The sequence below is a fragment of the Denticeps clupeoides genome, chromosome 9, assembly GCF_900700375.1.
Source record: "Denticeps clupeoides chromosome 9, fDenClu1.1, whole genome shotgun sequence".
NCBI classification, from domain to species: Eukaryota; Metazoa; Chordata; class Actinopteri; order Clupeiformes; family Denticipitidae; genus Denticeps; species Denticeps clupeoides.
The window spans coordinates 13,872,257-13,898,363 of record NC_041715.1 but is presented as its reverse complement, the minus strand read 5'-3'; the positions used below and the strand labels follow the sequence as shown (position 1 = coordinate 13,898,363).

The 26,107-nt window shown below is 44.4% G+C and overlaps 1 protein-coding gene and 1 long non-coding RNA gene across 13 annotated transcripts in view; one reads left to right on the top strand and one right to left on the bottom strand.

Moving 5' to 3' along the window:
- tns1b (tensin 1b) overlaps nucleotides 1-26,107 on the top strand; it is a 152,792-nt gene that overhangs the window by 55,921 nt on the left and 70,764 nt on the right. For 9 of the 11 annotated variants that reach the window (XM_028990927.1, XM_028990933.1, XM_028990934.1 and 6 more), the window contains exon 3: nucleotides 5,826-5,863. In XM_028990927.1, the coding sequence (XP_028846760.1) occupies nucleotides 5,826-5,863 (38 nt within the window). Of the gene's footprint in view, nucleotides 1-5,825; nucleotides 5,864-19,025; nucleotides 19,432-26,107 lie in introns of those variants that run through there. The other 2 variants (XM_028990937.1, XM_028990936.1) reach the window with 2 other exon arrangements.
- Nucleotides 7,136-19,631, bottom strand: LOC114796608 (uncharacterized). 2 transcript variants are annotated; one of them, XR_003750760.1, is made up of 4 exons: nucleotides 19,307-19,631; nucleotides 19,123-19,223; nucleotides 8,559-8,653; nucleotides 7,136-8,475 (listed from the first exon to the last, which is right to left on the bottom strand). It is a non-coding gene; the product is annotated as an uncharacterized LOC114796608 (long non-coding RNA). The 2 variants fall into 2 exon arrangements; XR_003750761.1 differs by having other exon boundaries at nucleotides 19,313-19,631.

The following is a 26,107-nucleotide window of genomic DNA, read 5'->3' as shown; positions in this document are numbered from 1 at the left end:
AAGGATGATGCTTTGAGAATATTCTTCAGATGTCGAGGGTTGTTTAGAAATTTCCATGAAAAATAAAAATATGAAACGGGTTTGAATACAATTATTTTTTATATATATATGTGTGTATGTATGTATGTATGTATGTATGTATGTATGTATGTATATATATATTTGAAATAATGTTGTAGTTGAATCCACATCTGTGGATGCAGATACTGTACTAGTGTGAATTTGGCTAGTTTTATTGCATCTTTAATCAGTGCAACTGCTTTGAGCTCAATGATTTTGCAAGGTCATTGCAAATTATTTTCTAATGATAATAAGCTTTTAACCTGACCGACTTGGGTTATCAAAGACAGCATTCTTCCAGCATTGTTCAAAACTAATTGTTGCTGATAAAGTTCCTCTCTACATGTATTGACAGAAATTTCCAGCAAACAGAGTTATTTACAATATGAGCATCATCTGGACTGGAGTTTTTACCCATCTGAGGTCTTTTTATTGCAATTGTGAAAATCTGGGTTCAGCAAGAAACAATTTCTAAATTACCCTAACATTTTGACGTAGGTTAATTTTAAAACGCTATAAGATCAGCCACAATGAAGCATAATCAGGGCTTTGTCTCATGTTTATGTGATTTAAAAGAGGAATATTTTAAGAACTGAGTTACACTGCATTTGTAAATCTGTGAAGTATCACTGCCCTCTTCTGGATGTCTAAAAAAGTGTAGTCTTTTTGAACATTACATTTCTTGTAATCAGACGATAATTATTTGGTGTATATTTTATATGAACTTGATATAAATGGAGTGTTTAGCATGACGTATATAATTTATAATTATAATATATTTGTTTGGTGTGTATACATAAAAACACAATCCATGACTTATGTGTCTAAGCCTATGTATGTGATATATGTATCTATGGCTGGGATTTATATAAATATAAATCATCACTTATATTTATTCATATGAAAAATATGAACATATTTGATACTTGAGTACTAAAATTCAGTATCCAATTATTTAACCACTAGAGGGCAGTATGGGAGAGTAAACTGTGTTACACAAACAAAGAACTCTTGGTGGTTTGGATCGTACAACATTTGCCAAACCATGGCTTTTTTTTCTAGACTTACACATGTCATAATACCATTGGCCATTTTACATGCACAGGAAAATTCTGGTGTTACATGTTAAACAGCTGTTTCAACAAATGTGCTGCCTACATCCTGTGGCAGGGGCTCGTTCTCACACTCGCCTACAGATGAGTGTTTTGGTGGCTCTGGAAGCTCTTCCACACAGGATATTATACTTATCCAACATCCCCTGACGGGAAACACTCATTTTTATCCCAAGCTATTTTTTTATGACTTTGAAGAAATACTGTCGTTTTTCTCGCTCTTTGTCTCTTCCTCTATTTCATACACACCTCCCTATACACACGTACACACACACACACACACAGACACACAAGCCAGGACAGTGAACATGGCATGGGTGTGGGTGCCCGGCCCAGTCGAACACCAGCAATGTCGTGGGCGGTCCCTGTCTTGGTTGGCGTGATGGGTCACTGCTGATGCGTAACTGCAGAGGCCGAGTCTGGGGACGGTGGTTCGGCAACATACGTGTGGTCTGGTAGGGTCTCTGGCAGTGGGGGCTCTTGGACTTGGCGGGCCACTACTTCTCGCAAGAGGGGCCACCGGACTGGGGTGAGCAGGTAAGGGTTTGGTAGTCAAGTCAACCCTAACCAAGGATAACAAGGCAAACTGCCTGCTTGTTCTTTTATGCTGGTTCTTGGTTCTGGTCTCCCCCTCTTCTGGTTCTGGGTGACCTCCCTCTGGGGTCTGTGCCTCGCCTGGGAGCTTGGTGGTGAGCGGCTGTGACAATTATTCAAATAGTGAGGTTACTTTTGACACATTCTTGCTATTGGCTTCCAAAATACAAACCAACACACACAATATATATATATATATACACACAGTTGATTTTCTTTTTCACCAGTGATTAAGTTCATCTTTTTGTTGCCATTAACAAAATTCTGATGAAAAGTATGTTAATTACAGTGACATTCTTGTAAGCTGCAGGTCTGTGAATCACCTTCCACGTGCCACTCGTTCACCCACTCACCCCCCACCCCATGTTTGTCCAGCTGTGTGGCGCAGAGTAAACCGTCACGCCAGTGCTGTGGCCGGGCAAGATTTCACTCGATCGCACCGTGGATCCTGGTAGCGGTATGATGGGGACAAGGGAGACGGCTTGACGGCTTCCTGCAGGCCAGGATAGAGCGCATGCATGAGGAGAACTAGACAAGATATTCGATCATGTGCAGACACGTCTATGGAGTGTGAAGGACAGAGTGTGGGCCTGGACGTGTAGTCCGAATTCAACAGAAGGTGTTGGAGAGGCTCGGAGTGGTACAGCGTGCCGGTGTGTTTGAGCTGCAGGAAATGCCCCGGCCCACGTGTCTTGATTGTGCTCCATCTACAGCCCTACACAGCCCTTCCCTGGAGGGAGTCCGGGGCACATTTCCAACGACCAGAGCGAGGAAATGCCTCCCCCACCCGCTCATGGGCCCTCTGCGCGTTTTAAGAACATTCCTCCCTCCCTGAGTCAGATCCAGATCACCCCCCCCCCCATAAACGCCCTTGTCTGTTTATGCGCCAAAGACCTGACTTCCTAACAAGGCAAAGGCTCAGAGAGGCCATGGACCAGGGCTGTATTCACACCCAATATGGCAGTTGTCGCTCCGCCTCCTCCTCTTCCAGCTTCTCCCAGCGCTCTGGGGAGCTCATGTGCTGCAGAATGTGCCGGTCAGTGAGGGTGGGTCCTCAGAGTCCCTGTGCCGCTGAGTGACTGTGTTCCCCTGTGAGATTCGGCACATACTGTTCGCTGGCAAAGCGTCCCGTCGGGCCCAGTGTTGGGCCCGGTGTCGGGCAACCTGGCCTGACAATATTTAAGCTTAAGCTTATTCTGCGAGGGCTGTGCTGCACAAATGGTCAGGAGGCCACTGCTCCCGAGGCATGTAATGTACCATCATACCCCCAGACTGAATGATGGGATACTGTCAATAGCGGTTAACCCAGAGTGAAAACATAAGGGAAATAACATGGCTGTGGAGGTTAGAAGTTTCAGATAAAAAGCCCTGCAGGTTTCAAATGCATTTGGGAGTATGTCAGAATAAAATAAATGTCACATAAACTCACAAAAGTCAAAAACGTATTGCACAACATACTGCATATTTACAACTGCATATATATAATACAATATAATATAATACAAATGAGATTTTATGAAAATTATGATTTTTTAAATGAAATAATATGCAGAATGTCATGCCATGACTCCAGTGACTGTAGTCTACAGTTCACATTGATTATATTTTATTAATATTCTTAATAAACAACGTGATCAGAGCATTCCTGTTCTCAATATGATTTTGCTTTAGGACATTTGTTCTAGGAAGACTTTTCCACAGCTCTTACAGAGAGCAGGTCCCATTCACCTCTGAAGGTGTTCAATGGTATTTTGCAGTGAGACGCCTTGTTTTCCAGATCTGGAGAATTTGAATGCCAAATCAGTCAACCACGTTCCTCAAACCATTCCTGGACCAAACTGTTTTTAACACTTGAGTGTCCTTGGCACCTAGCACTCACTTTGAGCTCAGTTCAGAACTCAAATCTTTCAGTTAAACCTCGTATTTGGTATAAATGGCCTGTGGCTGTATACTGATATACACAGTAGTTTCAGTAGTCCTGACTGAGAAAAATAAGAAATCTTCCTGTATCTGCTGTTTGATGTGACTGTGGAGCATTTAAATGTGTGGTACAGGAACGTAAGATCTGGACTGCCAGATCCTGCCTGCTTAATGAGAAGTGCTCGAGCTCCCGCCAGAATCAGGCAGGTATCAATTCTCCAGGCGTTCTCACATCCGACCCGACAGCAGGCTCATATGCTAATGATAATATCCAGCGAATCCACAAAATATGCAAAATCTGAGCCAAAGCACCGTTTTCCATGGCGGCCGCAGTCAGAGTTTTGCTTTTAGGCGCTAAACCAATGGCTTAAAAAGTCATCATAATAAATATTGCACACACGTTCAAAAATGCGATCCGGAATGGGAAGGGATGGTCTGTTACATAAAACACGCCGTGCTCCAGAGTAAGCAGCTAATTCATCTGGACCCCTTCAGAGCCCCTTATTGATTTTTTTTACCCCTTTTAAGAGCGGATCACTGGTTGGACCAGGTGTCCTCCCACGCCGACCCCGATTTGTAGCCAAAGTGTGAATCCGCCGAGACTGGGTTCATGCTTATTCCGTGAATATCAGCCTTTCACTCCTGCCCCTTGCCCTGAAATCCAATCCCAATGAGCCGGTGGGTGTGGCTCTGAAGTGGTATTTCATCGGCACGGAAACAAGGTTCCTGTGTGTAGAGCCTCTGTTGGCCAGGCTCCGCCCCGTTTGGGCGCGAGTGACAGCGAAGGTTTGGGGGAACAGTGTGGGCTCTGTGCGGCGAGATGCCGGACTGCCTCGGTGCGCAGCTACCTGAGCCGGGGTCAGGGCCGGAGCATGGGGGGCCTGGCCGGGGTGTTCCAGTAACCGCCCCTCTCATCTCGTCTCAACGCAACGAGAGACAAGTGATGGAGTCTGACGCTCCATGAGGAACTGGTGATAAACAGAAAGAGATCAGACCCTTTGGCACATGTTAAGGATGCAGGAATGTCCTGCTGTGGAAGCTTGAGTGACGTTTGGGAAAGTGAGTCCAGACCCTAAGAATGACTGAGGGCTCCTCATAAGCTGCAAGAGCCTGAAAATGTTTATGGATGGTGGAGAACGTCTCCACAGTTACAGCAAATAATATTTAACTTGGATCTCACGCTGGTGCCTAACATGCCACAAGTGGGCAAATTAGCTGTATAACGTCCACTAGGGAAGAAAATGAAAAGAGGTCTGCTTAATATCTACCTATAATAATATAATTTCTGTGAGACAACAATGAGAACGAAAGAAAAATAGTTTCTCCAAAGCGAGAGATGACGGAAGATTTCACAGCCAGCACACAGTGATGTTTAACAGATTCAACCAGACGTGTGTCAGAAGTCACATATTGTGCTTTGGTTGCTGTCCGCCATAATCCGCTGTGGTTGACATCACTACCACATTGCATTGTGGGATATTCAAACAGGGCAGAGCCTCGCCAACAGAGGCTCAACACACATGGTGGTAGTAGCCTAGTGGATAACACACTCGCCTATAAACCAGAAGACCCAGGTTCAAATTCCACTTACTACCATTGTGTCCCTGAGCAAGACATTTAACCCTGAGTGTCTCCAGGGGGGGACTGTCCCTGTCACTACTGATTGTAAGTCACTCTGGATAAGGGCGTCTGATAAATGCTACAAATGTAAATGTAAAAGACAGCGTAGTGTCCAGTGCTTGCATGCACTTTGTGTTCTGTTGGTTTTATACGTTTTGGACATTATTTTTAATAGCATGTTGGTGTGGAATTTTGGATGCAGGGTAGGTCACATGTCTGTGCTCCTCTCAAAACCCAGGACTAGTTTTCAAATGAATTTTCAAATGATTCAGGATTCAGAAATTATTTTGCCCAACCCTGCAAGCTGTACAAAGCGAGCAGGTTGACCAGTATTACACTTATTTCTGACAATTACATCTGTTTTTTTAACATTCTGTTTTGTGACACTGCCTTTGAAATTGCCACTGCCATTTCAGCCTGATTATAATGTTTGCCAACCAATCCAAATGTTTTATAATTTCTTTGTATTGATTATTATAAGAATGTGTTTGACCGAAACCTTTTTTACTTCATTTGCAGTGTGCCGGATAGCCTGCCACAAGAAGTGTGAAGTGAAGGTAAGATCAGTTTTAGAAAGACACACTCCTACACACACACACACACACACACCCGCACGCACGAGAGTGTTCAAAGTGCTGTCAACAATAGGTCTGCCTATTAGCAGAAAGGGGTTCAAATCGCACAGTTCACATGTCCTGTTCAAACATCTGTGGCTGAAGGCTCAACAAAGCCAGCAAACCTTATCGCAAAGGAAATAGAGTGCCGATGATGAGGATGAGAACCTTGGCGGCAGCAGCCGTCCGCCATTCTTTGAAAGTCTTAAGGGTCTCAAAACAAGTGCACGTTGTCCCAGCTTGTGTTTGGCTTGGCTGAGCCCTTGCTTGTCCACGACTGGCCCCATCTAAAAATAAGTCTGCGCTAGATTTCCGGCCGGTCGTTGCGTGATAGAGATGTTTTGAAGTAAGGGACACGGAGAAGAACGCAGCACTGAAAGAGAGAGAACAGTCAACAGAACTGCATTCTTGTTTGTTGGGGGTGGTTTTGGGGGGGCTTGGGGTATAAAACAGCAAGGGGTTGCAGCTACATACCCACCACCGGTGCCCTCCGTCCCTGCCATCTGGCAGCCATTAGAGGACTGGTGTTGGTTGGAGCGCCAGCCTCTGCCTACTGCCTCGGCCCAGCCTGCAGGAAATACCAGACCTGTGCCGTTCGCACAGAGAGGGGGACGCGGGGTTGCTAGGTGACAGTCAAGGTGACTTTTTACAGTGTGAGGTATGCATACAGTACCTCATTAGGCTGCTTATCCTCTTCCTACCTCGAAACAGGAACAAGCCATACATGCTTTCACAAGAAGAAAGCCAGCCCCGCCCCCAAAAAACAAAACCAAGTGCAACACAGGGGCCTGAATAGGAGGAAGCTGAGTGCGGGGAAAAACAGTAGCGGCTGGATTAAGTTGTTTTCCATCCATCCTGTCGGGAGCCCTGGCAACAAATTTGAGCAGCTTTTGGAAAACAGGTCTGATGCACAGGCATAAAGCACAGTGTCAGAGTTCGAATGTTCAGGATCCCACTTTTGTAGCTGTGGTGCAAAAAGAAAAGAAAAGAAGGAATGACGTTGGCGTGCCCGATTGCAATCAGCACTCAATCAGGCCTGCGGTGCCCAGAGGCAGGTTTTTATGAATTATTTATTAAAAGACATTAGTGTGACCCTCCCCATAACCCTTCCCTTTTGCTAAACTGAATCCTTATATGATCTCTCACATTTGGAATTCAACTCTCCCCCCCCCCCCCCCCCCCCCACTTTGTTATTCAGCTAGTTGGACTCCTTGCTGTTTTGTTAGGTTATAAAGCCCGACTTCCATATTTAGGTAAGACTTGCACACGGCCCCTGCATAACCTCTTGCCATGGAAAACAAACCCTCGGACCATTTGTGTAACTTCCACAGGGTCCGGTGTGCGTGATGATTGTAACAGGGCCCAGTAAACACCTGAACTGGGATATGCTTCACGGCACGGTGTGAAGCGTCTCCAGCACAACTCTGCGAGCTAAGCTGTTCATTTTCTTCCTGCGTAAAAGTACACAAACATACAGCAAATGCGAGCAAAAAAACAATAATGATGCATGCAACATGTGTTTTTTTTCTGTGTTCATCCTTTTGGGAAGCTAAATGCATAGGGGGTAAGGAAGTGGACCCATAATTGGAAGGTTGTGGGTTCAAATCCTGAACCACCAAGGTGCCACTGAGCAAAGTACCATCCCCACACACTGTTTCACGGGTGCCTGTCAACTAAGGCTAACAGGTTAAATGCAGAGGACACATTTTGTTGTGTGCCCAGTGTGCTGTGCTGGTGTGTTGTACAGTGACAATCACATTCACCCGGAGGTCAGATTTTAAACTGCATGCTTTAAAGGGAAATGTCCTTTTTCCGGGTGAACAAGGAAGAGTTAGCAGGTGTGCGTTAAAGCTGCATTGGATCACTTGTTCTGAAATAATATGCCCACGCCATTGTTACAAAACCATAGAAACATGCAGCTCTACATTTGATGGACAATGGAAGTGGGATATCCGAACTTGAGACTACGGGCACTGTTTTAAAAGTGTCTTTAGGCGCAGTGTTAAGCGTTGGGCAGCTCTCATGCACAATACTTCCTCTTTCTGGATGATTTAGACCCATCCCACTGTCAAGCTGTTCTTTCTTGTTTTACATAGGTGATATGTTATGTTATTTTATATACTGCATGTTGGGAAATACAATTTTCTAAATGTTTTAAATAATAATGTCAGAATGAGAATATATGAAAGAATTTCTTTATAATACACCTATATTAAAATATCCCTCGCACAAAAGTAAGATCTCTCACTGTATTTGTTCCATTCATGCGTTTTAGTTAGTCTGGTGTAAGGCCGCCTAATTTGCAGTTCATGCAGGGTTCAGTGCTCTGCCCTGGATCACGGGCTGGCATGTCTTAAAGTGCCGTCAGCGGGATTGGACTTGGTTTGCATTCCATAGCCTGGAAAATGAAGTGATAGTCTCTAGACGATCATAAATGCAGGTAAGTAAGGTTAAGTAGGAGGCTAAATTATTCATTTTACTCACAGGCGTGGAGGAAGCCATTGGGAGTGTGAAAAGAGGGCAAACAGCTCCATGGAAAACATTTAAACATCGCTCTGAGAGACAGGAAATAAATACAAAATCACAAAGCTGCCTTTGGAAGTGGCAGGGACATTTGTGTAGATAAATATTCAGGAACCTTAAAAAAAAGCATCTATAACAGCTCCTTTGCTGGCTCAGCCACGTTCATCAGAGTTGCTCCAAAGGTCTCTTGCACGATGCTGTGAAATTGCCCTGAGAAAAAAAATGTACAGTATGTGTGAAAAACACTCCTCTTAAAAAGCCTCTGCGGACCAAATGTCTCCATATAAGCCATCTGCAGTATGTCAGGGCTTTTGGCAAGTCGTGTTCTTTTTTAAAGTGTAGATGGTTATTCTGCATGCGAACTGTTTAAGGACACAAGGTGAGAGCAGAGAGTTTATGCTACATTTCTTGGATTGGGCCTGCCGTTCTGTCCATTTCTTCAAAAGACCTATGTAAGGAGCACAAGTACACATTTCATATTGTGTCTTGATTATTGAAGCATGGTTTCCTATGAGCTGCTGTGCCTTTTCTTGATGTTACCTTTATAGAGACAATGTCACAAAAATTTTCCTTTTTTTCTACCATTTATTCTTGAGAAGCATCCTAAAATAACTTTCATGGTCATTTGGAATTGAACGCAATGTGAGGCATGAATATTTTCAGCAATTTCAGCTACAGTAGCGCAGTTGCGAACTTCCCTTTCTTTTGGCCATTTTGGTAGGTCCTGACCTTTGCAGACTGAGAAAGAGCTTCGGTTGTGGAGATGCTATCTTCCCAGCTATCTAGCAGCACAGTTTAGCCCTAGCTTTCAAGACTCCTTTATTCCACCCAGTGACAGGTGGGGTGTATTACAGTAGAAAGAAAATCGATAAAAAAAATACCCAGGGCCTTCTTTTGCTAACTTGAAAAGTTGAAGGCCAAATTTTTGGTGCTTGGTGAGAAGTTTCTGCATGTGTTCCCTGCACAGTGACCTTGGTCCATGAGCAATGTGATGAGTGTGATATGAGGGGAATGAAAAATGAAAATGAAAAGGGCATCATGGGAGAACACAAGACAAGACACTGGTCTGAACTAATCACCTTAATGTGCTTTTCCTCCTGCTCTGATGAGAAATATAATTTCATTTTCTTTCCCCAGCCCTTGGAACTTCCCACCAATATCCATCCCTCTCTCCAAACCAAATAAAATCCTGCTGTTGTTTGGACTGGCGGCCATCAGGTCCACGTCTTTACTGTCTGTGCGATTCCTCAGTCCATTTCCTTCGGTGCTGGGGGCTCTCGACTTGAAGTGAAGTTTTTCTAGACTGCCCGCTGTTAATGAGAGACTTATAACCCTGTCATGTTTATTGTCTTTGCCTCTGGAGGAGCTGCAGTTTGCCCTTCCTCCTGTCTGATGTGGCGAGAGCTCGGTGGTGTTGTTGTCAAAGCCAAAACCCTGTGTGTTTGGCTCAGCGAAACAGACTTTGTTTTTGCTTTCAGAGACCCAGGTCAAATCGAACATTATCGTAAAGCAGCTGCCCCCAGTAAGAGCCAGAGGTCATTCTGAAAGCAACGGGAGAAGTTTTGTGGCTCCTGGTCCAACAGAGCAAGTCACAGTTACTATAGTGAATGAGGGACCCTGTAAGTGACTCAACTGGGCTTGGTTGTGGCAAGAGTTTGGGTGGAACTCCTTTGGGAGAAAGTCAAATCCCACATTGTCTTGTTTGGGTGTCTCCAACACACATGTCCTGGCCGAGTGGATGCAGCCAACAGATGTGTCTACCTCACACCATTGCTCGCATCCAAGTAATTGTCAGTGGAGTGACTGCTTCCCAAGTTTCTCATAGTTTCTTTGCCATAAACAACAAAGACAACATTGGAATATTAGTGTGAACAATTCCTACATTACCCTTCGGTCTCTCTGATACTGCAGTATGTCAGGGCTTTTGACAAGTCGTGTTCTTTTTTAAAGTGTAGATGGTTAATCTGCATGTGAACTGTTTAAGGACACAAGGTGAGAGCAGAGAGTTTATGCTACATTTCTTGGACCTGGGCCTGCCATTCTGTCCATTTCTTCAAAAGACCTTCCTAATGTTGTCTATTTAAGGTGCACAAGTACACACTTCATACTGTATCTTGACTATTGAAGCATGGTTTCAACACTATGAGCTGCTGTGCCTTTTCTTGATGCTACCTTTATAGAGTGTATCCTCATCAGCTAACTTAGCTTCAGTAACTTGGGTCAGTGTGCAGGCATGCAAGAATGGCTCTCGTCCCATTCCACCCCCATCTCATTTTGGCAGGAGAACAATAGGCCTCATTTAAATTACTTGCTGGGCCCTCGATGCACAGCTGTGTCAAAGAGACGCTATGAATGTGCAGCACTGGTTATGACTTGTCCTGTTCTCACCTGGAGAGGAAGGAGCTTTGATTGATCCATCTGTTTCACTTCAGGGACCACTGCTTGTCTTATTAATTTCATTTTAATTTTTAAGTTCAGTGGTCAATGCTGGACCTGGATGGACTGAACTTTGTGAAGAGAAAGAGAAACTAACTAATGTTTTTTTTGTTGGTGCATATTTTTTATTCTGACATAATTTCTTTAGTCATGTTATTATTAATAGATCTGATGGTTGCCAGCTCTTAATCCCTTTATTGCCTCTTTCTGGATGATTTTAACCCATCTCATTCTATATATCATATGCAGGAGTTTTATTTTAAAACATTGGGTTTACACTAGTCAACAACCCCCATGCTTAGCGCATAGCACTGTTCTTAGCACTAGTATGAAAACAGTGCACTTAAGGTTTCAGACAGCTCAGCCTGTTAAGGCCTTACTGAAACAAATTTTAAAGTGGAACTCACACTGAACCGTGTCAGATGTGTAATCACAGAATGGTCCTTGAGAGCCGTGCCCATCAAACAATACACAGAAATAGAGTGATAGAGAGTGTGTGTGAATGGAGGTGTGTGCTGCTGCAGGTGTGTGTGATAATGAGGCTGGGAGTCTGAGCTACCACTATGTACCATCCGACCTCTACAACTAATACAAAATGCAGCAGCACGACTAATCTTCAACCTTCCCAAATTCTCCCACACCACCCCTCTGCTACGTTCCCTCCACTGGCTCCCAGTAGCTGCACGCATCAGGTTCAAAATACTGATGCTGGCCTACAAAGCCAAACATGGAGCAGCACCATCCTACCTCACAGCCCTTATTACACCTCGCACTGCACCTCGTATACTCCGAGCCTCCAGTACTGCTCGCCTGGTCCCTCCAGCTCTGAAGGTAAAAGGAAGACGCTCATCTAGACTCTTCTCCGTCTCGGCCCCTCGGTGGTGGAATGAACTTCCCCTCGAGGTCAGAACAGCTCAGTCACTGAGTATTTTCAAACGGCAGCTCAAGACCTTCCTCTTTAAAGAATATTTAGGTTAAATTGTAATTTTCTTGTTGTCGAACTTTTGTACAGAATCTACAACAGAGTGAATAAAATAGATGTATTCATAGTTGGGGTGCTAGTGAACCGTAATTGATCTCTTCATCGATGGTAACTTGAAAGCACGTTGTAAGTCGCTCTGGATAAGGGCGTCTGCCAAATGCCGTAAATGTAAATGTAAATGAGCTCTGTACTGAGTTTGGTTGGAAGGAAGTGGTTGGTAGGAAGTGTGCTCTGGACTGGAGCTCTTCCTCACAGGGCTCCTTCACACACCACCTGCACTCGGGACTGTGGACTCTGGAAGTCCAGCTAACCCCGTCTCCTTTTTCCAGAATTGGTCTGGACCAGGTGGAATGTTTACTGATGCATGGGAGAGCCCATCTCTGTCTTGTAGTAGGGGGAGTGATAATAATCTTTCATGGATGCCAAATTTAATTTGTCTTAATTTAGGTCAGTTGTGCAGTGATGAAAAACAAAACTAACATAAATCTATTTTATGCTATATAGATATAGCATGAAGCAGCAGCAACACGTTTTGTGTCTACAGGACATTTTAAAATACAAGGTGTGGTATGGTTGAACAGACATTGCTTCTCTCAAGAGACCAGGTCTTGGTTTCATAACAGGCATGGAAATGCAGCAATTGGCGACAGTAATGGTTTAGCGATGAGTTTGAACTCATCCACCCATGGCTGATGAGTAATACCTGTTTTTTATGCCAGTGTCCACGGTTCAGCTGGCGGTGGTGCTTTTATCGGGTTTGTGGTTTTGTCTGCGGATTTGCTCCACGATAGGTCACGGCTCATTTCCTCATATGCTAAAGTGGTGGTGTCTCCTTTAGAAGTGGCTTCACTTTCCTCTCCCCTCCTCTGTGTGAAGGAAAGAGCCGTAGCAGTGGGCAGGAGATTGACTCTACTTTCTCCCTCAGCCTCCCGTTCTCCGTCTCTCATTCCAACAGACTTGCTTGAGAAAGGGATAGTTTGCTATTAAGGATGATTTATTACCCGACAGTGATTGAAAAGCCGTGTCTTTCTGGATTATGGCTGAAGCAGTTTCATCTTCTCAAGGGGTGTAGTCTGGAGTCTGGGTTTGGCACGAGGAGCTGGGAGCTTTAGGAACAGGGAATTTGCTCACAAAAGCAGGGTGAGCTTGTGTGCGTGGAGGGGGCCGTTGTCGAAGGGGATGAAGTCTTTGGCACCGCCCAGCATGGTCAGGCTCTGCCGTTCCCCTCCCAGCCCCTCAGTCTTCTCCCCTCTTGGCTCAAACCCCAGACTTTGATTTTGCCTTTGTGCTGGTCAGGATTTTCGCGTCCACAGACCTGCAGTGCGGTACCGGTCTTCGCCCTTGACGAACAATGGCTTCACACAACCGTATTACTATCTGGGTGTGCCCATCAGTCCTAGTGGAACAGCTCTCCATCCCTTTTCCTGGGCGGGGCCTTTCCGAGAGGTTCTCATATCATATTTTCGAGTTTTAATGGCTAACAGTGCCGTCCCTCAGAGGTGCATCAACCCGGCGAAGTGCTGCTGAGAAATAAGAACTTCCTGCTCTTGTGATTGTACTTTGTGGAGTGAGACTTCCTGCGGTTCAGGAAGTGGCATGAAACAGTTCTCTATAGGAAGCCAGGGGTATGTGTTCATGCAGCATGGGCAGAAAAATGCAGCTTATAAAAACACGCTTATGTAATTCACAGCTGCTTGTCCAGAATAAAAAGCCCAAATCATTTGTGCATGGGGGAACATAAATCCAATTGAATTAGAAGTCACAGGACGTCCCTTTCACTTTGTCCAGAATACAATAAGAAAGGTCTTGTTGGCACGGCACAAGTCAGATGAGTAGATATTGATCCTTCCATCCTGGGGTGCTCCACGATCTAATCAGCATTTTTTTTCCCTCTCATCTGCCCACTTGGCATCTGCAGAGATTTTTTTTCCTTTGGCACAATGCAATTATGTTATCTTCTATGATCAGGCAAAACCGAACGTAACATAACATAAGGTTCCATCAGAGGCTCTTTGCTTGCTTGCTGCTGAAAATGGTTGCTGCTCGTGGTTTCCTGCGTGTGATCGGAGGCTGATGAACAGATACGTGGTGCTTAATGTTTTGCTCTGCAGGGGGCGTCTGAGGAGTAGGTCTGTATTACACAGGCGACCCAGGGCCGTCTGTGCCGTCGGATGATATTAGCTTGCACGGTGCGTGCCTGGGATAGCGTGGCAGTGTGCTAAGTGTGAGGCCAGCCGCCCCCCTGCCCAGCAGGGATGGAGCCATTTGTCAGAGTGGTGAAAGCAGCAAATCGCGAATGATTACATAGGTCACAGGCACTGCGGGACTGGGGGGGGGGGGTAATGTGATCCTTGCCACACGAGCAGAGGAACAAAGAAGTTTTGCTTCTAATGCATGTTTGTGATGTAAATGCAGACACCTTCTTCGGTTACATTTTTCTTGCGTACTGAGAAGCTTCACACTCCACTCGTCCCTATAGCTCATAAGAGTTCATAAGACAGGCCAATAAGCCTCAGGACAGCCATCCAGGCTGGGATCAAACGGACCCTGTGGAGGCAGTTACAGCCTGATCAGAAACATCCTGGCTCCCACCGGAGCTAACGCCAACACCAGAGAAGTGGGAGAAATCTACGCCGGCATGCGAGCGCTGCGGTAGTGGGAAAGGCGATACAATTGTTATGCTAGCAGCGCATGTGTGTTTTTTCACCCTTTCATTTAGCCTGGATGAGTGCTGGATGTCCCTGGGAAAGTGCTGCTGAGTGGGTGAGGTGCAGGCCTGAAGGGTGCGAGATGGGAGTTTGCAACGGGCTGATAGCCGATAAGGCGGCTCGGTAAACACTTGTGAAAGAGCACATCGTTGAAGTGTTTTGCCAGGAAGAGCGCGGCCTTCGTTCAGGTCTGTTGAAGTAGGAAGCACCTTACGATAACTTTGTGCAATTCGGATTTCCGGAACAATGTTGTCTAATGTGTCCCATCATCGGTCTTCCGTGGACTCAGTTCGATGCAGTTTTCCCATCGTCACCATTGCACTTAGATACGACTGGAGAAACAAACTGAAACGCCCAAAACTTTGGCAAGATGGAGTAAAACACTGGAAAGAATGTAAACAGCAGGCCAAGTGAAAAGCAGAATGAAGAGTTATTCCTGGGTTAAAGGCCAGAGGTGTGACGCAAAAGAGAATGAAAGGGAACTGTTTTAATTTAATGGCTGACAAGGGGAGCTCGGCTCCTTTTATAAAGGAACACAAGCTCCGATGCAAGCTTTCATTTACATTTTACATTTACGACATTTTATAAGACGTCTTTATCCAGAGCGAGTTACAATCAGTAGATACAGGGACAGTCCCCCCCTGGAGATGCTCAGTGTTTAATGTCCTGCTCAGGGACACAATGGTAGTAAGTGGGATTTGAACCTGGATTCAAATCAAACTTATCTGGCCTAACATTTACGTATGGATTGTCTCTGACTAGGAAGACTTTTTGCATCCACTAATTATCCCTAACCCACACAAGAAGTAAACAAAAGGTGCATGAATTCTATTAATTAATTTGAACATTGTAAAATGATTAGAAATTAATTGCAACAATTTTACGATGGGCCTGAATCCATTGCATTCTTGAAACTCCATCCTCGTTAATGAGCAACAATCCTGTGTCTGTTGCTAATAAACCTGAATTATCATATTATTTTTTTACCATTATTATTACCATTATTATTACCATTAAATTCAGACTTTGTTGGTTAAAATAAAACAGAAAAAGGTTGTCATCAGTAATGTAATACCGGTAGGTGGTGCCCAGTAGGATATTTTAAAAATTGGTATTGAATTTTATTTGTCTCATATTTGGAGGAATTCGGTAATGAGCAGAAGTAATGGAGTCAGTACACAGTGGATTGTCCTTTGGCAGTAATCATGGACTTGATTCTGTGCGGAATTGTTAATGTTCTAGCCACTACATGGCGAGATACAGAACAGAAATAGATCGATTTTGCTGGGTTAGGTTAGCTATCAGATGACCTTAAACACACTGTAATCCAACACCCTTTGTGAACATTCAGTGTGTTCCCCCACTCGACCATTGTTTCTCCATATGGGCTGTGTCATTCGATTGCTCCAGATGGGAACGCTGCATGTCATGAGTGTTGCGTTTGAGGTTGAGTCTGCTGGGAAAGGTCCTGACTCAGCCCAGAGCCTTCAGAGATGCTCTTCCCATGTCGGCAGCTGCTTCTGAGATTACACCCACAGAGGCCTGTCTGTCTCAGCCCTGGACCACACGTCCAAGTCAGCAGAATTCCTGCCCCATCACCACCACCGTGCTAATCCAGTCCGGAGATGTCCAGCACCATCATGTAGGGCTGTTCTCTTCCTGCTCTGACGATTGTGTCTCATTCCTTGCTGTTCCTGCACATGCTCTGAGAAATGATTTATGGATGCCGGCTACACGTCTGCATGTCCTGCTTTTACTGGGCTGTTAAACATGGGCAGCAAATCTGAGCTGACGTACACTCTGAGACGCTTTCACGAGCAGCATCAAAGCTAACATTGTGCAACTGTGCATAATACATACTTAACAAACACTTGACATTTCAACGTGGAGAATCTGTCTCTGTTCATTTGCACTGAATAGCCACGCACGCGGCATTCAACTCGTGGCATTGATTTAGCGTGGTACGCCTTTGAGTTAGCATCAGGCCTGCCAGGACTTTTGGGAAGCGCTCTGTGTCAGATCTTTCCCAGCTTGGAAGTGTGCGATCCATATGCAGAGCCGCTGTGGCAGGCTCCCGGCAGGAGCCCTGATTGGCCAGCAGGACGTTCCGTGCTCCCACCCCTTACGAATCATGTGAGTCGTCTTGTGAATCTCCTTGGAATTCCCAAGACGACCTGCTACAAGGCCACGTTGTTCTTTGGAGGGCCGTTCCATCCTACCTGAGCAATGCAGGCAAGGCTGTTTGTTTTTTCCTGACAAAATTACCACAGCCGGTACACATGGAGCTGAGGTTTAATTACGAGCATGTCAATGCTTATTACAGGCAGCACCAGGGGCGTAATAAAAGATAATAAAAGCCAGGACACAGGAAATATTTCAGACTGGTACCACAACAGCACCTCACCGGGAAACTCTTTTCTCACGTCCGTACCGCGTCCCGGGACGCTTAGAGCCAGGGAAGTCCCCGCGTCTGCAGACGGCGGACTAATGTGCGTTCGGAACGCAGCAAGTGCAACGAGTTGTTGTTTTTTTTTTCCAGCTCGCCGCTCCACTCCGCCCCTTCTCAAATACCGGCTTGTCATTAATAGCAGATTAGATGTCCCGGGCCGTGCCAACATCTGGTTAACAACTGCAGGAACAACAGCTCAACAGCTACTTTACTTTGAAGAAGACTTCCATCCGTGTAATTATTCATAGATCACCAAACAAAAGCTTGAGTTTTTTGCTGTTGTGTTATGCTGTTCTCAGTGAAACCCTAAATTGTACCTTTTACAATTTTTTAAACCTACATTTACATTTACACCATTTATCCAGAGCAGCTTACATTCAGTAGAATCCAATAATTAAACTGACAATGAACGAGAGCGTAAGGTCAAAGACACGTAAACGTTGGTGATATTTATGCATTTGGCGTGTTTTTGGAGATTTGCTGCATTTGGCAGTACAGGGTGCAGATGCTACCAAGCGGCATGTACGATCAATTTACGAAACTCATGAGGACGCATTAGCTGAGACTAGTGAACTTGGTGCATAGGGCTGCACTCAGTGACAGTGTGACAGTTGTGCCCTGTAACATATTTCATAGTAATTGCATGTCTTATATATACATCTGGATTGAGATGCATCATTGGCCCACCAGTGAAGAAAGGGGGGGCCTCGGTGTTTGATCCGGGGGACGTGGAGGGAGGAAAACGACCCTCCTCCCTCCCAGATGGGGGATCAACAGAGGCCACATTGTACTACAGCTCGGGCCAGGCTCTTCAAAGAAGAACTACAGATCCAGTGTCGGCCCCCCTGTTCCATATAGATACGAGTGGACAGATAACCTGGCCCCGGTGTAGAGCAGCATGTACAGTACGTGGCCCTCGGCAGTTACAGTGTTACTATCAGGCCTTATCAGCCTGAGACATCTGAGTTTATTCACGGGCTAGAACAATGTTCCGGCTTTGTGGGATAGTAGGTCCTTACGAAACATATGTTTTACCAGAATCCAATAATTAAATATGAAGCGCTGCTTTATAGATGTGGTTTTTTCGAGATATTTCATATTTGACACCATAATAATACACTGGGAATAAAACAAATCATTTTTCCGACTTTGTTTCCTTAAGGAATGGCTTGCTTTATGCCTTTTTAACTGTTTACAAAACCTTTCAGTCTTTTGCTTTGTAATTTTATTCTGTCTCAACATGAACAAAATATATGCGCTGCCAGAATATTCAAAGCTTTCGTTATTGCAGGAACTTGACAAAACACAGTGGCCAAGGAGACAATGACGGAGGCTATCTTGAAGAATCTAAATAAGGAAACATATTTCTATTTGAACGTATATATTTTAGTGGAAGAAAACTAAGTATGTTGCACGAACGACATTTTAACATTATGACTGCCGTCAACATAAGCAGCTTCACAAGATGGTCATTACCATGAGGGAACAAAAAGCACTCCTTCTGGACTCTTGTCCCAAGAGTGCAAAATGCTGTCATCGCATCAAAAGTTCACTGCTTCAAAGAAACTGAAATATGAAATATGTTTCATTTCATAGCTTTGAGTCTTCAGTTTTGCTCTTGGCTGGTAGTGGATATCATATTTCGCTTGTGTAAGTATGTACATGTTGTATAAATGATACAAATTAGTGTAAATACGTTGGGACGTTGTGATGTAATGACATTTTAATGGCAGAGAATCAGTGTGATGGTAGTAACCGGCTGCTGGGGGCTGAGGCGGGTGGCTCAGAGCTTGTCAACTCATGTTTAACCTGTAAGCTGAGAACCTGATAACAGCGAGAGTAGCGGCGCTGGGGAGAAAGGAGTGGTGGAGAAGGAGGAGGCGGAGGGAGGTGCTGCTGTAGGAAAGGGGTGGGTGGACGTACGGGGGTGGTGCGTCAAACCCAAGTCCAAGTTTCTCTCTCTCTCTCTCTCTCTCTCTCTCTTTTCCTCCCCTCTCTCACTGCCTTAACAGTGAGAGAAGAAGCCAGTGAGAGTGAGAGAGGAGGAGGGCGAATGCGAGAGAGAGGGAAAGGGGGAATAGTGATAGCCCGCAGCCAGACTTACCAGATTTTTACGCCGCACACTCATCGACTCCTTGGGCTGAAGTTAACCCCTCGCCTGCTCCTGGCCATAAACACAGCATTTTGGTCTTTTGCAACCATTTACTGGCCAACATAGGGGAAAAAGAGAGAAAGTAAGAGAGGGAAAGATAAAGCGGGGAGGAAAATTCCGGTCTCCTTGGATTTACCCAGACCTCCTCGCTGTAGCGAAGGTGAGCTCTTCCTCCAGACGGCGGGCGTAACCCACCTGCAGCTGACATGCAGTGCTAAATCCGACCCTCCGAGCCGAACGATGACCACCGTGCTGTACCAGGTAAGTCGAGTCGAGCTGATACGTCTCTCTCGGCACACCCCCCGAGGGCGAGAACTCTCAACTCGGACATGCCTGGAATGCTCTGCCGCGCTGTTTGGCCCCACTGCTGCCGGACCCTCTCCTGGGCGACAGCATCACGCCTGCTGCCGTTTGTTTGCTCGTTCTAAGTAAAGAAGCGGAGCGCTGGTGCCTAAGTGCTCTCAGATGTGTGTAATGAGGGGGAGAGGAGAGTGCGGTCTGGGAGGCTGTAGACGTGCTTCAGTGGAGCGTGTGCAGCGAGGAGCTTCATCAGTTGGGAATATTTCAGCCTGCCTGACCAAGCAATCGGAACTCATTTTCTTTCGTTCTTTTATTAAGTACACAGGAATCTAAAATAATCTCTGCTTTCTTTCACGTTATCACGTTCATTGAGTCCCTGGTGCATACATTGCATTGGTGTGAAGAAAACACACCTTTCTTTTATATAACACACTTGCATGAGAATGAGAAAGCACTCAAGCTGGATTTTGGCTGGTTACAGCACATTATGTTTTGCAAAACAGTGTATTAATTATGTATTAAGTATGTATTAAGATAAGATAAGAAAAGCAAAGAAAGGATAAGGTAAATGTCATTGTTTCAGCTGCATCATAAACCAGGATAAGACGACCCATCAGCATAAGAGCTCAACATGAAGCGGAACGTTGGTCATTACAAAAAAAAATTTTTTTTTTAAATATGACTGCACTTGACTCTTTATTGACTTCATTTTTCACTTGTATTATTTTTTATGACTTTTTTTTTTATGGCTTTCAAATGTGTATTGCATGTTCTGTGTTAAATGCAACCCAATACTGAGAGAACTTACCGAGAGACGATCTATGCACTTGGCGCAAAAGATTTGTGGTGTTGTGACAGTGATAGTCCAGTTCATACAATCAAGCGTTTCCCTATTCTACTGTAACACACATGCCTGACACTAGTGACAAATGTCCCAAAATGCCACCAAACAATGGATTCAGCCCTGCAGCAGGCTGCCACGTCCTGAGACACATATTTTTGGTAAACCATCGTTCACCTTCTAACATGAGAGGGAAGGGGGGTCAGGACCATTAAAATTTGCCATTGTCTGAACTGGAGTGTTTTTGTGACTTTGTCCTGGCATTGCAATCAGCACATGGCTTTATCAGTGCCGGCTGTGTTTAAACTGTTATGTACAGTATAGCAGGTAAGATTACGGGCCTCATTAGCAGCCGGAATGGATGTTTTTGTTACAGTCCTCAAAACCTGAAATCCTTAGTGCTAGAACCCGTGTGCGTGTTTGTTTCGTGTTACATAAGGGTTTTTTCCCCAGCGGTTTTGTTCCTGTCAGATAGCGATCGGGGTCAGATCGCTAAGGCTTATCAATCTGCACGGAGGGGTCCACACCCAGAGCCGTGCAGCCGTCCTGCCGCTGGAGTCACGGGACACGCAGCCCCTGCCCGCTTTATCCAAGGCATTGATTCATCTCGTCCGTGGGAAACCTAAGAGTAATTTTGCGTTTTTGGCACTTTCACAGATGCAATTTTCACCAATTTGGCTGAAATTGAGGGGAAAAGAGAGTAATGCGGAACTCGCATTTATCAATGTCTTAGATAGGGCGGGGGAGAATGCATCTTTTTTTTCCCCCTCTCTCTTAAATAGAATTTCCCAGACTCCATTAATTTCACAGTGGCTCTGTTCATGTTTGTGTCTGCTATTTTTCTCCATTATCTGTCTCTGGCGAATTCCAGAAAACTTGCCAGAAATGTAAAGCTATGTGCATTGCCTCTGTGCAACATTGCAGTGCTTGTGTGGGAACTGTGAACATCTTCTGGCGGCTGACCAACCACATGCAGCCTTTTTGCGGTGCGAGTGGCGGCTCCGAAAAATCTGGACATAGAGTCACGGATGCCTTCACGCAATTACATACCACTGAAACGGCCCAGTCTAATGAACGGGGGGGTGGAGGAGGAGGTGCAGTCTCCTTCTGAGTCACATCCCAACAATGTTCTCTCCCTGTTGACCATGTCATAAAAATGCGGCCAATTTCAGCCAATATTACATCATGCATGCTATTATATTAATTTAGCATGCATTAAAAATGAGCTTTCACTTCGCTGCCAGCGTCATAAGTGAGATGATTTAGAAATGTCTGACATCATGTGACTCTAAATAAGAATGTAGCTGTTGGGTGTGGCATTTACATTTATGGTACTTATCAGACATTCTTATCCTGAGCACCTTACTATCAGTGTTTACAGGGACAGTCCCCTGGAGACACTCAGGGTTAAGTGGGGTTTTGACTTTGTGGTCTTCTGGTTCATAGGCAAGTGAAGTGAAGCAACTACCATCCCCCCGTGTGACCAACTAAATCAAAAAGATTCAGTTTGTGAATGTCAGCTCACCAGCAAAAGGAGTTTGGATCACAAAATGCGACACAATGATATATGAAGGGCTGAGGACAAGAGGGTGACATTTTGGTGATATAAATCAAATTGATATTGGTTCCCTTACAAATGGAGAAATGTCACATACAGGGCATAACATGCATAGTGTCATTTTTGGAGGCTGTCATCGAGTTTTTTTAATTAAACCCTTGTATATTTTCTCAAATATTATACTGGATGTTATTTGATTTCATCCATCACATCCTACATTTTCTAAAACTTATGAGGAAAAAAATCCATTAAAGCCATGTTTCCCACCGTTACTGTGGATCCTTTTTTAATTTTAACGTTCAGTAACTGCTGTTTCACTGTTTTACATCCTCACTCTCTGAGTGGGAGAGGAGACACCAAAAGCACAAAGCTTTGTACTGTACAGAGAGGAATTCCTGTATGATGAATGCCTGTTTAAAAATCTCCCGTTATGGAAGTTCAGGGATCATTTCTTCCCGTTGCTTCAGGATTTTCGGCGAGAAGCTGCCAGAGGAATAAATTTGCATCCCTGTGCCATGACTCCCTTTGGCCAAACTCTGCGGTTCTCCTCCCTCGCTGTGGGTGATCCGATCCCTGGGAAACACACAAAGTTCACGTCTGAGCCAACATTTGATCTTTTTATTCATGCTGCTCACCAAAAAAACGACCGGTGGACTGTGCCACTTGCTAATTGCCCAAAGGCTGTGTGATCTGTTGGGCTCGGTGGTATCACCGCCACGGAAAGAACACTGAGATGAGATAGCCCACCGCCTTGTTTACATTCCGGGCCCGGTAGCTCCAGCAGTGTTCCAGTACGTTTGTTGTGTGTTGAAACTTGCATGACAAACCCCACGTTGTTTGGCGAAGCCAACAAGTTTCACAACTGGGCAGCAGAAGACAACATTCTCTTTTCATGTTTTCCAAGGTTATCTTGAAAACAACTGAAAAACATTTTATAGAGCTAACTTCCAAGGTGAGAACCCCCTGGCTTATGTGACAATTTGGGTGTCAAGGACATACAGATATTAAATTTAATATAAAGTTAATATAGAGCTCTTAAATTTCAAATAATTTGTTCAGTCATTGTTCAATAAATCAGTACAGTCATTCAGATAAAGCAATGGTTTAGTTTAGTTAAAACTGGTGAAATGTCGCCCCTTTCATTGGCTTCATGTGCAGCTAAAACACTACCTCTGCTTGAGGATTAGTTCAAAAAGGGAAAATGCATCAGTCAAACAATAAATAAAGCCTGAACCATGTGTTTGCCAGTGATGGAGATCGGACCACCTACAATGGTTCCAATTCAAGCCCAAGAGCTTAAATCAAGACCAAGATTTTGATATGGGCCAAACAAAGACAAGACAGAGATAGGAACAAACAAAACAATGGTTCATAGCTTTTGGTCTAAACTATTTATTAACCTAAAAATGAACCTTTTGAGTGTTGGAACTTGGAAACCATCATCATTGTAAAACTGGCTTAAACAATCCAACAACCATGTACACTAAGACCCGCTGCCAACCCAGCGATCCAGCTGCTGCCAAAACCAGAATGCAGTTCAGTTGGATTTAGGCACACAATGGGACGTCTCAGTCATTTTTTTTTTGTTTTGCTGAAGGGAATGTAATTTTTGGAGGAACAGCGTATTTGGATGATTTGCATTAAAAACAACAGAGTATCTGTTGAAGGTTTCCAAACGAATTGTGTGCATTATTGAGTTAACATTGACAGTACTAGCAGTGTTAAATGTTTTGGTGCTTACATTTCCCTGTAAAATTCAAATTCTGTAGACATTTTTGTAGTTATTATTTAGGAGCACTTTAAAATGAGAAAGTAGATACTCTTGACCCATAACACATAGCTATCTTCTTTCATTTTTGCGGCATCCCTGCTGTACACCTGTCCACCAGTTAGATGTTTATTAGAGAGCCATGTCCTGCAACAGATAGAGCCTCTCTGTAATCCCGGCTGAATGATAACTGAGATGGCTCGGCCTTCGCTGGGAAAAAGAACTCAAGATGCTTGCATTCCCAAGTGATAAGTGGTGTGAAATGAAAAAGCCCTGTGCCATGTGGTGAAGTTTAGATAAGATAAGCCCGAGAGGCATGGAAAGAGTGGCAGGGAGGCTTTCAACAGGCCGGCTTGCGTAAGACCGCGGTGAGTCTGCGAGCCTTCCTGTCAGGTGAAATGGCACCAGTGACCTTCATGGATAGACCGCCATGTACATATCTGATTTAAGAACCTTAAAATCAGTCTTCAATGCCATCACCAGTCAAATAATGAATGTGCAATGAATCTACACATTGCATTGACTTTGTTTGCTGAAACTGCGACCATTTAACAAATGTTGACAAGGAGAAGTAGAAAAGGGGGTGGTAAAATGCAGGCCGTGTGGAACACCAATGAGTATCAGCTTCCTGGCCATACATGAAGATAAGAGACATGGTTTTGTCACATTTTACAGAGGATCATTTGTTCTCAGGCACAAGAAAATGTTGACCTGGAACTCTTGCTGAAGAAGACAAAACCAAAAAGAACTGCACTCTCAAACTTTCCCCAAGCACTGATTTATTCACTAAGCATCGGCCTTGTTTGCTAATATAAGGTCCTCATCCCCACGCCCAGTTTAAAAATAGTGCCCTAGTTATGAATCAAAAAGTAAGCATCTGTATGTTTTGCACTCATATTTGTCTGTAATCGCTCATAATATGCAGCCAATAAAAAAACATCATGCTGTATATTTAGCTTGCTAAAACTTTTTAATGCCAATGGTGCACACTCAGCCTTTTATTGCAATGAATGGTCTTTCAGTGGGAAAGTCGACTGGCTGAAGGTATTTCAGATGTGAAGAGAATCAGATACCTCAGCCAAGAGCTACTTGGCTCTCCGTGCAGTTACTAAAAGCCCCGTAGGAAGGCATTAAGGGCAGAATTAGTAAAAATACATCCACATCCATGTAATTTTCAGTTGGGGGAAATATCACTGGGCTTCCACAGTAAAACTACAAGAGATGAAATTTGAGGATGATGAATGAATTATGTTGATGCAAGAGGGAAAAGCTTCTGGTGGTATAAACACATTCATGCAGTCCATTAACTCTGGAGGGTGAAATGCTCTGTGGTCGTAATGTATTGAATGTAAGCTCCACTGGGGACCCAAAGCAGACCAAACCAGTCTCACGCAAACCATAATTACACTCATTAATGTCACTTTTCATATTTTAGCGATAACGGTTTTGGAAGAGATGCCGACTGACCACAGTGGGACCTGCCCCTTGTGATTGGAATTGAATTTGTTCGCTGTCCTGAATGGGGTCTGGTTTGGCTTTGAGGTAGCAGCAAAGCAATCAGTGTTTGATGAGCATGACTTGGACAGAAGTCATATGCTGGTGTAGGGCATGTTCTTCTTGTAACATTCTTTAATGGGAGCTTTGGGTTGCAAATATGAATGGTGGGCGATTTTTTAAAATAGCTGCTTGCAATCAAGCTGCCCCAATCCTCTCACAAAAGGCTTTTTACATAGACCCGGTGGTTGCTTTTGGAAATGTAGTTTTTGGAAAAATATTTTTTTTTCTCTTGGTCCCTTTGATGTGGGGTTTCAGCCTGACAAGGGTTTCATAACTGTATTTGTGTGCAGCATTGTCCCCAATAATTACCCCAAAACACCAGCCATAAGGAATGCCAGATCTGTCCAGATCAATCACTGATCTGCTGATTGCATCTTACTGCATTGCCAACACTGCGGGATGATGTCATAATGTCCCATACTGGCCTTTCTGGGTTAAAGTGAAGTCCAAACCAACCCCCCCCCCCCAAACACATTCAGGCTGCTCTTAACCATGTCTGGCACACAATAAGTTGGGTGAAAGGATTTACGCAGTGTCTGTGTTGGAGCACAGATCTTGTATCAGGACGCTGAAGCCTCCATTGTTTCCCAGATTGGACAGTTACGTCACATCATTCATCAGGCGGGTCACACCCATCTCTCCTCTTAGGAGACCCTGTATTATAATCACCCTGCAAATTCCCCCTGGAAAGCATGGTCAGTGCCTGCTATTCTCTAGAAGTTGCACACTAGCCTCTGACTATCACAAAAACGATTGTGATGTTGATGATGTCAGCACTTTCTTTTAACAGCATAATACACAATAAAACATAATTATACATAATAAAAACAAAATATAAAAAAAATGTCTGCATGTTATGTTGTAGTATCGATGGGTCCTGTGAGTACTAAGAGATTAAACATTGATTTATTAT